This window comes from Vanessa atalanta, chromosome Z (genome assembly GCF_905147765.1).
Source record: "Vanessa atalanta chromosome Z, ilVanAtal1.2, whole genome shotgun sequence".
In the NCBI taxonomy this organism is placed as follows: domain Eukaryota; kingdom Metazoa; phylum Arthropoda; class Insecta; order Lepidoptera; family Nymphalidae; genus Vanessa; species Vanessa atalanta.
The window spans coordinates 9,684,982-9,699,708 of NC_061902.1; the positions used below are offsets into that span (position 1 = coordinate 9,684,982).

General features: G+C 30.5%; 1 protein-coding gene and 1 long non-coding RNA gene across 3 annotated transcripts; both read left to right on the forward strand.

The window, feature by feature from the left end:
* Positions 1-1,320: 1,320 nt before the first annotated feature.
* Positions 1,321-2,840, forward strand: LOC125075821. 2 transcript variants are annotated; one of them, XM_047687598.1, is made up of 6 exons: positions 1,321-1,489; positions 1,858-2,002; positions 2,085-2,162; positions 2,234-2,352; positions 2,425-2,520; positions 2,599-2,840. In XM_047687598.1, the coding sequence occupies exons 2-6, from the start codon at positions 1,888-1,890 to the stop codon at positions 2,662-2,664; spliced, it is 474 nt and encodes a 157-aa protein (XP_047543554.1). In that variant the 5' UTR covers positions 1,321-1,489; positions 1,858-1,887; the 3' UTR covers positions 2,665-2,840. The 2 variants fall into 2 exon arrangements, with proteins under 2 accessions (XP_047543554.1, XP_047543555.1); XM_047687599.1 differs by having other exon boundaries at positions 1,333-1,489; positions 2,440-2,520.
* Positions 2,841-8,999: 6,159 nt separating this feature from the next.
* Positions 9,000-10,230, forward strand: LOC125076193. The gene is made up of 3 exons (XR_007120292.1): positions 9,000-9,062; positions 9,971-10,062; positions 10,150-10,230. It is a non-coding gene; the product is annotated as an uncharacterized LOC125076193 (long non-coding RNA).
* The last annotated feature ends 4,497 nt before the right edge of the window (positions 10,231-14,727 follow it).

The following is a 14,727-nucleotide window of genomic DNA, read 5'->3' on the forward strand; positions in this document are numbered from 1 at the left end:
TCCAGGAGACATAACATACGTATATAATTGTATTTAACTAAAATTACTGTATTTTTAGATATTGAAAAAGAGTAACTACTGAGTTTCTTGCCGGTTCTTCTCAGTAGAATCTACATTCCGAACCGGTGGTAGTGTTTCATTAAATAGTTTGTTAAATGACGATTCAAAAGTGCTTGTAAAAGCCTACTTGAATAAAGTCTATTTTGATTTGATTTAATAGCACGTTGACATATACTATATATACATGTACTTGTAGCAAGCTGTTTATATGTATAATCTGTATGTAAATTTACTATTTACTTAAGTAATTGGTAAACTCTATGTACGATAATTAAGTTAATACTCAATAAGTTTTCTTTTTCAAATCTAGAAACCCTGTCTCCTCTTAGGAGGTGCTAGACCTACAACGCAAATATTAACACCACTCCTAAGCACGATAGGAAATATTAACCTTTTTGTACACTTACCAACCCTAGCAAGCCTTTGTACATGTGTAAGTGCTACCTATTAATTTTATACCGGTTTGAAGAACAATTAAGCTAGCGTAACTACAAGGACAAGGCACTTCACTAATTCATAAGATCAGTAACACTTTAAATGTAAAAAAAAATGTTATTTTCTTTAATTATGTTATGTATTCCGGTTTTAATTCCGGTTTCTTACATTAACAGCCTGTTTTCTAAGCCAAGTTCCCACTGCTGGGCTAAAGTCACCTCTCCCTTTGAGGAGAAGGAGCATATTCCACCACGTTGCTCCAAGGCGAGTTGGTGGATACACATGTGGCAGAATTTCGTTGAAATTTGACACATGTAGGTTTCCTCACGATGTTTTCTTTCACCGCCGAGCTCGGGATGAATTATAAATATAAATTAAACACATGAAAATTCAGTGGTGCTTGCCTGGGTTTGACCCCGCAATCATTGTTTAAGATGCACGCGTTCTAACAACTGGGCCGTTTCGGCTCAATGGCTCCGGCTCATTTAATTCCGGTTTCTCAGTAGAACATAATCATCCCAACGTATCGCTATAATCAATATTGGTAATTAGCAAATAGAATAACTGATAGTGGATGAATACAATTAATAATTTCGAATAGTTATATTTTTGTAGTAAATTAAATTTGTCTCATATAATATTTATAATATACTCTATTAATATATCAATTAAAAATAATTAAAAAAACATAGAATTACTTAGTAAAAAACACTTCGAAATGTTGTTGCTAATAGTTTTGTAATACTCGTATAAATGTCTATTATAGAGCCCTCAACGCCCTCCTTCCACGGTTGAACCCCACCCTCATCCCATCTCCAGCTTGCGCAAGCGTACCTGACCCTTGTTAGTCCATCATTGTCGTCATATATTTTTGCATTCCATCTTGTGGCACCGGTAGAGTAACTACGTGTATCGTGCACTTTAGTTTTAGAGAAGTGATTGTTTATTGAAATATTGAGAAACATACGCTGTGTAATTGGATTGACTCCGTTTTGTAAGTATTTGTGTTTTTTTTTTTTTTTTTCTTTAACTAGGAATAAATTAATTGAAGGCATGCAAGCGAAATTCTAATATATTTTGAAAATTTTCTGTATTTTTTTCTCGCAGCAATATAGCGAATATATTTTTTTTATTTAAATTAGTTTTAAATGATGCGTAATATTATGAATCATTGTTTGATAGACTGAGAGGTCCGAGTGCTAGCTTGTCTCACTTCGAAGGGGTAGTTGAGGTGGGGAGGGGCGTGTGATCGATCATGTTGCTTTGTTTACGGGAGAGGAAGGGAGGGTGAAGCTGCGCGCGCAAGCCTTATTATTGTATATTTATTAATCAGTTGTTGACCAGACTCATTATGTGTTTTAGATAAAGAACACAATAAGTGATCCGCAAATAATGATTGACGCGGAGGAATATAACGAAACAGCAGTGCAGCCGGTGGATCACCAGTACGCCAAGGCGACTGTAGTAGATAATCCTACTATGGATTGCCAAGACGAAGATGAAGAGGGTGTGTATTATTTATAATATTTAAATAATAACATTTTGATAATTTACGAACAGTAATTATTGCATATTATCTTGTTTAATAGAGCTCGTGGGGCCATTTACTGGATCTCCATACGATGAAGATTACGAAGACGACGAAGAAGAGGAGGAACCGGTGGAGTGTATGTAAATATAAATTAAAAATAAAATTTTTTATTTGAGAAATATCTAAAGTTATATAATACTTTTATAGGGACTTCTCCGCCGCCCTCTCCAGTGCCACCGTTGGCTTTCGGTATACATGGAGATTTTGACGACGAGACCTATGAAGAAGGAAACGTCTCCGATCTCGTTTATGGCCTAGACAACGTAGTAAGTATCATAGCATTTCATTATTTTTTTTCCTTTTTAATCTCAAAAGTTTTCCTTACTTTTTTAACATAGAGTTTTTTTATGCAGGCCATCGATCAATCAGAAGCACAAACAAACAATGAAGTGCACTATCTGGGCTTGTATAAATTTGTCTACTTTCTGTCAAAGGTATTTATGATGCGAATCTAATGCTCATTATTATTATATTCATTTGAACGTAATTTAATCAATTTTGTCTATTTACAGGCGGAACAGGAATCGTCTGACAATATTATGCAAGAGGCAGCGGCTACAGACCAAGATACACAGTAAAGTCGGGAGATGGGAGAAGAGAATAATCAATCAAAAAATACACTGTTTATAATTTAATTTAGTACATATAAGTAATCTAAAATGTATAATCCCAAGACTTATTAAATGTAATAATAAGTCTCATACGATAAGGTTCCATTTGTGTTCTTTCACAAATTAGAAAGTGACAAAGTAGAAAGGAGTACTAACTCCTTTCTACTTTGTCAGAAGAAATAATTTTGTCTTAGTTTAAAAATATTATTTATTCGAAACTTTAATCTACGTATAAAATAATCGATTTTATATTTTACATATCAAAGAAATGGGCTTATCGGGAAAGATAATTTTCATCAAAATAATTATATGATTTTTAATTATTTTTTTTATATAAAATATTTTAATTACTTAGTAATATCGATTTATATAATCTATTTAGAACGTAAGCATATAGCACTAGATTAATTTTATTGATAATATGTAAATCTAAGGGAGCGAACAAAAAGGAAATATGTGAGTGTAGTATTTTGATAAATCAAAAGATGTCTTTGTACATATAAAATAGGAGAAGTCGAATATTCTCTTTAATGAATCAGCATTGTTTTATTTTTTAATTGGAAACTTGTTTTTTATTACAACATAAATATTTTATTAAAATGTTTGTTCGAAATTTTTGGTTCAAACCATTGATTTAACACTTGTTTAATTTTGATTATTTTACGAAGCCGTAATAACAAAACTGTGGCAGCTGATTCCATTAAGAAATATATGGTTTCTTCTAGAGACATCTTCATTTTTAAGTTTTTAGCTTGAAATTATTACTTGCGAAAATTATATTATGTTCTCTTAAATGTAGACAATATAATTTCCTAAACATAAGTATTGTATTAAGATGTTTATATATTATGTCACCGTGAAATTGTAAGTATCCTGGCAGACCGTCGTCATTACAATTATACGGTAACATATACAGATATGTTTAATCGAATGCTATCAAAAGATAGTTTAATTTCATATCATTTTAAAAACAAACAAATCATAAGACACACGGTGGATGTATCTGAAAAATCTGATCGCATTTTTGCAATTTATTGTATTTTATTTCCTTATCAACTATACGCCAGATAGCATTCATTTTAATTTTGATTTTTTTTAATTATGTATTGCTTAACACTCTATCCTAGACATAATGAAAATCACAAACCAAATGCAGACTTTACAGTAGATTTTTAATTTAAAATGTATCCCGCTCCTCGAAAAACTTAGTTGGAGTGGGATTAGTATTATTCATAATATTTTTAAATTGGCAAAAATTATATAAAATTTTTGGTGCTTAAAATTGAACACTGTACTGTGGTCAGTAAAAAAAATTAAAATATTAGAAATTTTCTATAAGACTGGTCAATGGTTCTAACCTAATCTGGCTCAAAGCCTAAGCCTCGTAATTCAAAGAGGTGGTTATGAAAAACAACTATTATTCAAATTTATGGTTGTAATCAATTATATTTTGGGTAGATAAGTTTTTTTACTATTTTGATTTAAAGATTATTTAAGAATCAAATATAGTGAATGAAACCGAGTCAGATAAAAATATTTATAGACGTTTCAAAGGGTCAAATACGAAACCCAAAATTATTTTACGGTGGTTAAACTTGTGACTTAAGATTTTTGTTTAATGCAGGTTGCATTCAAATTCTCCTATTTCGAAATAAAATTTCGGTAAGGAACTGAGTTAGCTAAAGAGTTATACGGAAACGAATATTGAAGTATTACTAACTGTGATCGTCGGGTTGGCACCTGTGACTTGAAATTTTAACGTGTGGGAACAAACGTACATAAAGATTGAAAAGGTAGAGTAAGGAAAAAAAAAGTTGCAAGTAAGGAATGTTAATTTTTTAACTATTGTCGATAGATTGGTCTTGCACGTTGGGCGGATTGTAAGAGTTTGGAGTAAGATTTTTTATAAAAATAATTTATTTTAAAAATGTATCGTTGTAAGCGGAGTAAAAATTCACGTTATTTACTTATTTTGCTCCATGATTTTAAAAACAGATATCACTTTAAGATTGTATAACTATAATATATATAACAATAAACTGAAATAGTGTTTAGAACTTTTAAAAATGTGTACTGTAATAGATTTTTTTTTTAAATATATCGTATATAAGAATAATTTTGTACATTATCAAACAGATTTCGAACAAACTGGGGTTTACCTCGCCACATTTTATATAACTTACTGCTAAGGTAATTATTTGTTCCTTATTGAAACCGCAAAACAGAGTCATTATATCATTATTTTTTGCTTATTTATGGAATGTATTTTAGGGTATACTTCTAGTGTCATAAGGTTTATAATACTAAAACGTGTATTGTATTGAGAATACTTTTACGTGTAGTAGACTATTGTCTTGAATTTACCACATAGTCTACTACCACTACGTATATAAGGTTATCACACATATATTGTGAAATTAGTATTAATCAATTGATCTCAGTGTCTATTACTAGCCAAGCTTATTTAATAATAAGCTTATTATTATTAATTATTATCTTATAATTCTACAATATGATATCCCATATACTGTAACCATTATTATAAAATTAAATAAAAACATTTCAATGTGTTTGTTTATATATCAAATGATTATCATAATCATTTGCTCGTCCCAGTTACTTAGGATCGACGAAATGTGCTAAAACATATCTTGAATAATATTTAAATGTTGCCATGAAAACTAAATAATAATAAATAAATATATTCCAGTTCAAATTACTATCACACTGGTTAAAGTCAACGACGCAGGAGTTGCTAATGAGTACTAGAATGTGCTCAAGCGCAGAAGCTTTCTCAATACCATCACTATTAATATCTGATCGGAAGACCAGTATCGCACAGATCAGAGCTAAAGTCTTATTTAGGAATTAATCTCTCACAATATAAACCAATTTCTTAATAATCTAGCAAGTCTTTTGAAATGGGTTAAATTAAAATCTAACTACAATATTGTCAAGAACAAATGATGACTAACTAACATTTAATGAGAGAAAAGCCAAAAATATAACACCCTACAGAGATGTTCTCTATTGTAGCATACCCTGTGTTCCAAATAAGAGCTGATAATAATTAGAATGATATTCAAAGTATATAAATACAGGTGAAGAAGCATGAGTACTTGCTTTAGGAAAACCATTAGCCAACACCCTCCTGTCAATAGACTGTTCATGCATCAGCGGATAACTAGCCGCTGTTGTTTTTTGTCCTATTCGCCTTCTGTGAGATGAAATACAAATACCTTTTTATAGCTATAGGTGGCAAGCGGAAGGTTCACTTGATGGTGTGTAGTCACCGTCGCTGATAATCTGCAGCGTAAGGGATGACCTAAATCGTCTGTTAGTATTGGATCGTAGTTAATTCAAATTGCTCAGCATTGGATGAAATTACGGAGAAGGAGCTTATATTGGGTGTGCTAACCCAAATATGATAACTACCACCAAGAAAAGTTTATAAGAAAACATGAATATGTGGATGATGATTTATGATAATAATTGGAGGTGAATGACTGCATTTGAAGTGTGTTCTTCGCTTAAGATCCATGTTTTCTATGGACCTAAGCGACACAGCTCTTATACCCCGTTCACGTTAGCTTTATCTTTTTGATAGACGAGCTAGTGCTGAGAAACAGAAAATATAACATATATAACAGTCGATGGAACGATGTAATGCTTAATTCAATTTTTTTTCTAAAAAGTGTTATACCAGCTAAAGAAACCCCAACCACTAGCCAAAGAGACCCCAACTAAAAGGACCCCCGTAACAATAACTTAACAATGATCTTTAATAAGGATTTTTGTAATCGATATTTGTAGCAGTTACTGCCTGTTATTCGCGTCCCTAACGTCCGACCGATGACACGTTGTACAAGCGTCTATTATTTTCAGTGTTACTATTTAAATTTTACTTTGAAGCACTAATATATAATAGAAAAAGTCTTAAAATTTTCGGAAAACGCTTTATGTTTTTAAATATTTTTACAATTTTTAAAAATCATTAAATTAAGAAAATAATATGTTCGTCATTGCAAAGTTATGTCGATCAGAAAAAATTACATGTGTCAAAAAGATCAAGGTATCTCGTACAGGGTAAAAGGAATTAAGATATTGACTGTTGCTTCTCAATATATATTCTGTAATGTTTTATATGTACGGAAAAATATTAATGTTTTTATGAGAAAATGTGATTCTCATAACGTTGGTACAAGGAACAAACACAATCTTGTTACTCCTGTTACTCGACTGCATAGAGTCAGTAACTCTTTTGTGGGGCAATGTATACGCTTCTACAACAGGATCCCAGAAAGGGTTCAAAATGCTTCTGTTGCGAAATTTAAAAAAAATATTAAGGAACGCTAGTGTGCGAAAGGTTACTATACAATTAGTGAGTTTATGTTTGATAGCACACCTTGGGAATGAAACGATCGCCTCCTGGCTGTTTCTACTCATATAATTAATTTGACGTAAAAAAAAAAGTCCCGCTGAGTTTCTTTCGCCGGTTCATCTCAGGTCAGGGTGTTTTCTTTTTCCGAACCAGTGGTAGTGTTTAATTTGACCATCAATAAGAAAGTGTAATGCTTCTATATTGAATAAAGGAATTTGATTTTGAGTTTGAGTTTGGTATAAAAAATAAATATTTGGCATGATACCAGAGTGAGGATAAATATTAACGCCATAAACCAGGCCCTATACCAAACTGAACTGAACTTAAGTTTTGTTTTTCTGAAATTTGTATAAGTACATGGTCAAAAATATACACATATTATATTATTTATATAAAGAGTTGAATAGTTCTAGTTTTGATTCTAATCGTATTTTACAGTCCATTTTTATATACAATTTGCGAGTCAAAACAAAAAATATTAAACAATGTGTTATATAAGAGTTCTGCTAAACTGCAATGTACCTACTAGAATTGAATAAAAACTCGTTTTATTTGTAAATAATAATAATCGATCAAACGAGTCTTCCGCTAAGTATTTGTTACAATCACAAGTGCTCTCTGAGAGGAACTGATACGTCAAACAAAACTTTCTTTAGTATCACCTGCTGCGTGGCAGTTAGTTTTCCATCGCTCCCCTTAAAGTTGTCCACAATTTATATTGTTTTTACAGCTCTCTGGTGCCCCATTGACCCGCTCCAGTTCTGGGCGGGTCCAAATATCAAAAATTTGCTTATAGTGTCGGCAACTACCGCTGCCATTTCTCAGGATTCTCTTCTAGAGTGATACAATTTTGCACAAGGCATCCGTTAGATACTTTCTGATAGTCTTCAATTTTCAGCCGGTGCGCTTTGTCTCACGATAGTCTTTATCAATTAAGCTGGCAGTCCAATGTACGCCATAATGTCATAATTATAGGGCACTGTTATTTGTTTTATTATTGTTTTTTGATGATTAGGTATGTGGCATTAGCTTTCTTAAAATTTATGTTATTTTTAAAAAGTTTTATGAAAATAATGAACAAAATATATTTCTTTTGGCTTTTTCTTGAACGTGCATATTATATACAGTTGTTATTTAGCAGCAGCGGGGCAATACCACAATTTTATGTTGCTTAGAACAGGGCAACTTTAGCCTCACCTGGAGCTCTACAGTATACGACATCATTGCATGAACTTTTTTTCTATACGAAATAAATACCTTAACCTACGATGATTTCCTACAATTAGATCCACTATGGCAGATCAACCCCCGTTTACATCTCTCAGACCTTAAATTATTTTTTCGCTCACTGTAGACGGGGTTTCTTGTAGATCGTCATCAATCCCTGAGGTCGATATAGACCATTTTAGATATCATTGATTTAAATCATTATTCATTATAGAAATATACCAGTAATTATTATTCATTATAGAAAAATCTATGAAAGAAAAAAAATAATCTTGACATTTGGTATTACCGCCAATAATCGAGATAATACAAAATATTTTGATACCTAAGGTAGCTTCATTATTGCATCACCAGTTTAATTATTAATTCAGATGTATTATATTTCAATACTCAATTTTGTATATATTATGTATTTTAAACATGCATTGCATTGTTTCTAGGCAACCGTGCTACCTTCCACCCATTCCAGACATCTCCCTACTCCTTCCGATTTTTGCCATGGAGACGGGGCGGTATTGATCTCGATAGCACATGCGCAGATCTGAGCGAGCTACCTCAACCCGGTCGTAGCTGAAAATCTAGGCAATGCACTTTACGTGTTGACACTATGATGACGCATATTATGAATATTTTTTTAAAATAAGAGCATTATCTTTTTTTTTCTATAGTTAGTGCTTAGTATTAAAATTTTAAATATAGTTTAAAAAAAAGAAAAAATATGTGCAGTGAACTCAAACACCTTTCGGATTTAAATATCGTGAGTATTTTTTGAATAATTTTTATTTCTATGTGATGTTTTTTTTTTGTATGATTTTTTATTTTTCCTTTGATATATTTTAATTCGTATTTAAATTGTAATCATTGTTATTTCTAAGCTGAGCTAAATATCGGCTGCGTATATAAAGCGAATTATTTCAAATTAATTAAGCAAAGACTTGCGAATTTTTTATCTGCCTTTTAATAGATGCAATAAAATTTTATTGCAAAATTATAGAAATAAAAAAAAAAGTTATTGTATACTAATTATCAGGGGGGCTCCTCCTTATTTCTCATGCCCCAGTTTCGGGGGGTATAATCGATAAACTACAATTTGAGCGATATGTGCATCGCTTGCACTTGCACCTGCGATTCTGCAAAGCTGTTATTGTAAAAATGTGTGTTTTTTGCGAATTATCTATTTATTTATAAATCGAACGCTATAATTACAATCCAGCCACTATTTGACAATGCCCGTAACTCCATACAACCTTTTTGTAGCCCAACTATTTTTTGTAGCTTTGTTAATGAGAACTAAAAATATAGATTTTATGTATATTCGAATCTTGAAATTAATGTTTTACTTGTAAATTTAACAACATAGACATTTAGGTGCTGTCAATTTTTAAATAGCTGAGATAATACAACGATATCGTAGGAGGGGTCAACTATAATAGTAATTAACTCAGTGACTGTAGGCTAAAAACATATCCTTTATCACCCTGTATAATATAATATAATGTATGTACAAGGAGCAATTTATGATACATCATTACGAAATCAGATCAAACAATAAAGAAAATCGGAAAATAAAAATATATATATCGTATATTATATTTAAATACAAAGGGATTAATTTTATTGATTTATAATAATAAAAACGGATTAATAGCGAATAACGTTTTACAGATACCAACGGTGTCCAGATCAAACCGTAACAACAGGCGAAAATTGCTGCATTTTGAACTTTACAACTTAAAATTGAAATTCGCTCTTGTTCTGTAAGTACATATACATATATATATGTATTGTATACTATTTTGAAATGAAATTATTACAATATAATTAGTACATTTTTGTCATTGCAGAAACTCGAATCGTCAAAAAGATTTTTTGGAGAGAAAATATTCTGGAAAAAAAATAACCAGACATGGAAAAAAAAGGTTTGAGACGCACAACAAAAAAAATACATAGATAAGAATACTATTTATAAGTATAATTAATCTAGCTTAAGATTATAGATATTTAAGAAACTATTTTTTATATAAAATAAAAAAAAAACAAAAAAAAAGTTTAAACCCCTCAGATAGATAGATAAACCACCTGTTCACCGACCCTTTTAATATTTTACCAGTTGTGATGTGGTCAGGTCATACCGATAACAGAGACAAGGCTTGACGCTCCACAACTGTCCCCCACTAGAGTAGCTCTGTCATTATTTTTAATGCCAAGACAGAAATTGTCTTTTAATTCCATTGTCCTTCTTTCTGATTTTTGTTTTCTCATTTCTCAATCTTTATCATAGGTCTCAAGTCTTCTATACAACTTAGTTAGGTAGTAGCTTAAGGACTAATCTTAATCGTAGTTAGTTGGGAATTGATTAAGTTTAATGAATTAACGGGAAGTTAATAATGAACATTGCGATTTTATTGATATTGGATAACATCGGGTTGAATTATTTTAGTATTAAATATTCAAAGTATTGAAATCCAAGTAAACACAGTAATAATAAATTAAGTGAGTAGATTTTTTTAAGAAAGAAGATGTCTTTGTACATATAGATATAGAAGAAGTCTGATATTAGCATTTCTCGATCGGCTTGATTCAAAAAAACGTCAAAATTTTAAAGTAATTACAATGAAGGGAGGCAAATAAATATGAAGCGGTCATCTGGAGAGTTTGAACATGTCATTGAACAACATTGTTAGTCATTTTATTTATTATTGGATAGAAAACAATTAAAATCAGCTCCTTTCTTATTTTTTATAACTCAATTCTTTTGATTCAGTTCAGAGAATAATAGCACTTACATCAGAGATAATTTCTGTTTAAACATTTCTCGAATTTCTAAAATAAATTCACTTTATTAATTTAAAATTTTATTTAGAAAATTTTAAATAGAGTTTATGATGGGAGCCGTGTGTGGGTCATGAAATATGAGGTTTCTTCTAGAGATATCTTGGAATTTTGTGTTTTTAGCTTTTTATTATGATTGGCATACATTCTATTATGTTGGAGTAAACGTAGTAATGCATTTTATTTGCTCGTAATAAAGGTGCAAGCCTTCTAGATTTTAAGCCGCCGCTATAAAAGAATACAAATATATTTTTTGAGAATTATTTACAAAAATAGTATTGTAATAGGAACAAAGTCATTATTTCCATACATTTCATCTTTAACAATCAATTTGGTTTGTTTTTCATTTACGGAACGGACTCAAGCCTAATTTGCTCAATAAAAGTTATAGATTCAAGAGATTGACCGATTTGGTTTATAACTTTGGTATAATTATGAACAAAAGTTATTAATCAAATTATTTATGAAGTTTTAGTAGTAGATGTAATTTACTTTCATCATCAACAGTTAAAATCGTTAGTATTTTTTTTTACGGGGACGGACTCAATACTCAATTGCTCAATAAATATTTCGGGTTCCACCTCCATTTCTGTTGAAATCATTTCGTTTCTTAACATTGGTTAAACACGTTTGTTTTTGTTTCACGTTTATTTTTCACGAACTGAAACCTCAATTGCTCAATAGAAGTTGCGTATTTTCCTATTCATAATAATTAAATTTAAATATCTTTGCTTATTATAGTGAAGAGTAATAGGTAATAAGATAAGCCATAAAATGAAAATAGCAGATCAAAGTAGTAGTTTGCTAAGGCGATATGACTTACCAGCCGGAAGTCGTAAGTAAACGTGTAAATAAATGTAAAAATTGCAGTTATATTTAACGTTTTCTTTTAAGTTTTTAAGTTTTGTTATTATAGGGCTCGTGAATCTTAAACGAGTTCCAGTTTGGTCTATAACTTTGGTAAAATTAAAAAAGAACTGCACATCATTTCTGAATATCTAAATTAAAATTAAAAATTATCCATATTTTTTTTAAATATTTTATAATTTTATTAATATCTATTAGAAACTTTAATTAATGTCATATTTCATTTTGACAAAAATATTCGACTAAATTGTACTTTATTACGACTTTATTGTACGTATAAAATTCAAATTTCGAAATAAAACTAATTTATTAATATAATTTTTATTCCAACATAATCCTCGCATAGAAATATGAAACTAAATCTAAAATCATATTATTCATTTTATTAGAAACTTTGCTCTAAATAGAGATTCCAAACATTAATATTGTTTTAATAATATCACCTAGGTAAATAAAAATTTCAGCTAACTGGCTGAATTTTTAATTGAACGTAGTTTCCAAAAACTTTTTTATTATTGATAAGTTTTTTTAATACATTTTTTAAAATATTAGGAACCGTTAGACTTTGCTTTTATTTTTTTTATTTTAAGACTTTAATTTCGTTGAAAAATGTTTTTTATATAGCTTAAAACAAGTTAAAAGATCATCAGTTAAAATATCAGCCAGTTAGAAAAATATGTTACATATATTCTTGTTTCCGTTTAATTTATTTTATGTAAAAAATTGTATGTTATATGTTATGATGTAAATATTTTCAATTGATAATAAATTTGCAAATTGTATTATTTAATTCATTATCTCAAAATTACATTATTTGATTTATTTTTGTTTGTTAATTGTAATTATTATTTAACAAGTTAATGTTTGATTTCTAATCATATTTGATTAAGCATAGGTACCTAGGTATAAGTGTTATGTTAAAAAAAAAACAAGAAAAATCCAAAAAAAAGCATAGAATAGTAATAAAAAACTCGTTATTAAGATTTTGATTTTACAAACTTTATGAATATATTTTATTATGAAGTGATCTTAAAAAGCCATATTAGAGAAATCTAAACGCACAACTTAGTATAACTTAGAAATATAGGAAAAATAAACACTAATGCGACAGGAACCAAACCCGTCACGCTTGCGTCAGAATTCAAACTTAACACGCTGATCTTCGAAGTTTTTGAGAAGTCTTAAAAACGTAGGTACGAAGATCACCCAAGCGACGGCATCGGGAAGTTCCTGTCACATCAGTGACTCATAGCATTAATTAGGATTAGTAATTATTCTTATTTCAAATGCTCGTTTTTCATAATATGCGTCGGTCATAGTGTCAACAACTAAAGAGCATTCTTAGTCAAATAAACCGAATTTTTGAAACAATTAAAAATTCGAATTAATTATTGGAAAGGAAAAAAAAAGTCCTTTTCGAAATAAGAATATTTATAAAATTATTAAATAAAAAACATTTTTGGCATTTATATATGTATATGACATTATTTATGTATGTAATTACGTAGTGATGTAGTTTGTAAATAGGAACTGACAGGTCTAGAGAGAAATGCATTTGCATACGGTAGCATGTTTATTTACTAATTGTATTCATTCAACCTTTGTGGGTTTTAGAGAGTTAAGACATTTAAATAAATGTGTATAGCAATTAAGGCCATTTAAATGTTTTGTTTATAATATGGAACTACACATGTCTCATCTTCTGAAGATCAATTTTTGAATTCATTTAAGACCATTCGCAAAGCGTAAGCAATCTTTCGAACACCGGGTAAAATAGTTGATGGTAAAGTGTTGCATCAATTGGGCGCTGCGCTCGGAGTTATGTCGAGTAGAGGACACTCATCGGCCATTCGTCCGAATTCACATGAATTCCTCAAAGCTCTGTTCTGGCCGCATTCTGACAACGCTAAAAGCCTTGCGTATTGGGAAGAGATATTCTCGGGAGATTGGTCGCTCAAAGTTAAGCTAGGCTTCTAACCGTCGACGCTAACAAGACCAGAGGACTATTAGCAATAATCTTCTTAAAAAAATGCAGCTCTGACTAGAACACGAGTGATCAAAAGTCTCGCAGCGTAAAAAATCGCCCAGTTGTGAACCTATGAAAAAGAAAAGATGCACTGAATTTAAATTGTTGAAATAGAAGAGGCGCCGTAGCTTACGCATGCACCTATAGTATTTTAGAATGGTCTAGAGATGTGTAGTACCTTACTAATGCCAGGGCATTAAGGAATTATGTTCGATGTAGTCATGTTACTGAAGTTAAAAAATCATACATAAATGAAAACTTTTTTATGTCTATTGGAAATATTATAGACGAAAGGGCTCTACTTTGACCCTCTAGATAAGGTTATATTAATTGTCTAAGTATGAACTTGTACCGTATAGCTGAGTCTCCACAAAAATTAGAAACAAGTATTGGTGACAACAATGTCTGTAATCAATTCTCACAGATGTTTAATCTCATACGAATTCTGCAGATGTTTGATTGTTCTGTTAGTTCCAAAATTAAAAATACATTAAAAGTAATTGAAAATTTTCGACGAATTAATCACATATCACGCGGACAAGACGAAAAATAAAATGGTTGGTTTTGGTACGATTCGCAAAAAATTTCTAGCGTGAATATAAACCATATTAGTGGAGACTCATTAGAAAGTTATTGAATGCATATTGTTCATTGTACTATTGTATCTACATTAAGCCTCGAATACGCTAGGGACTAA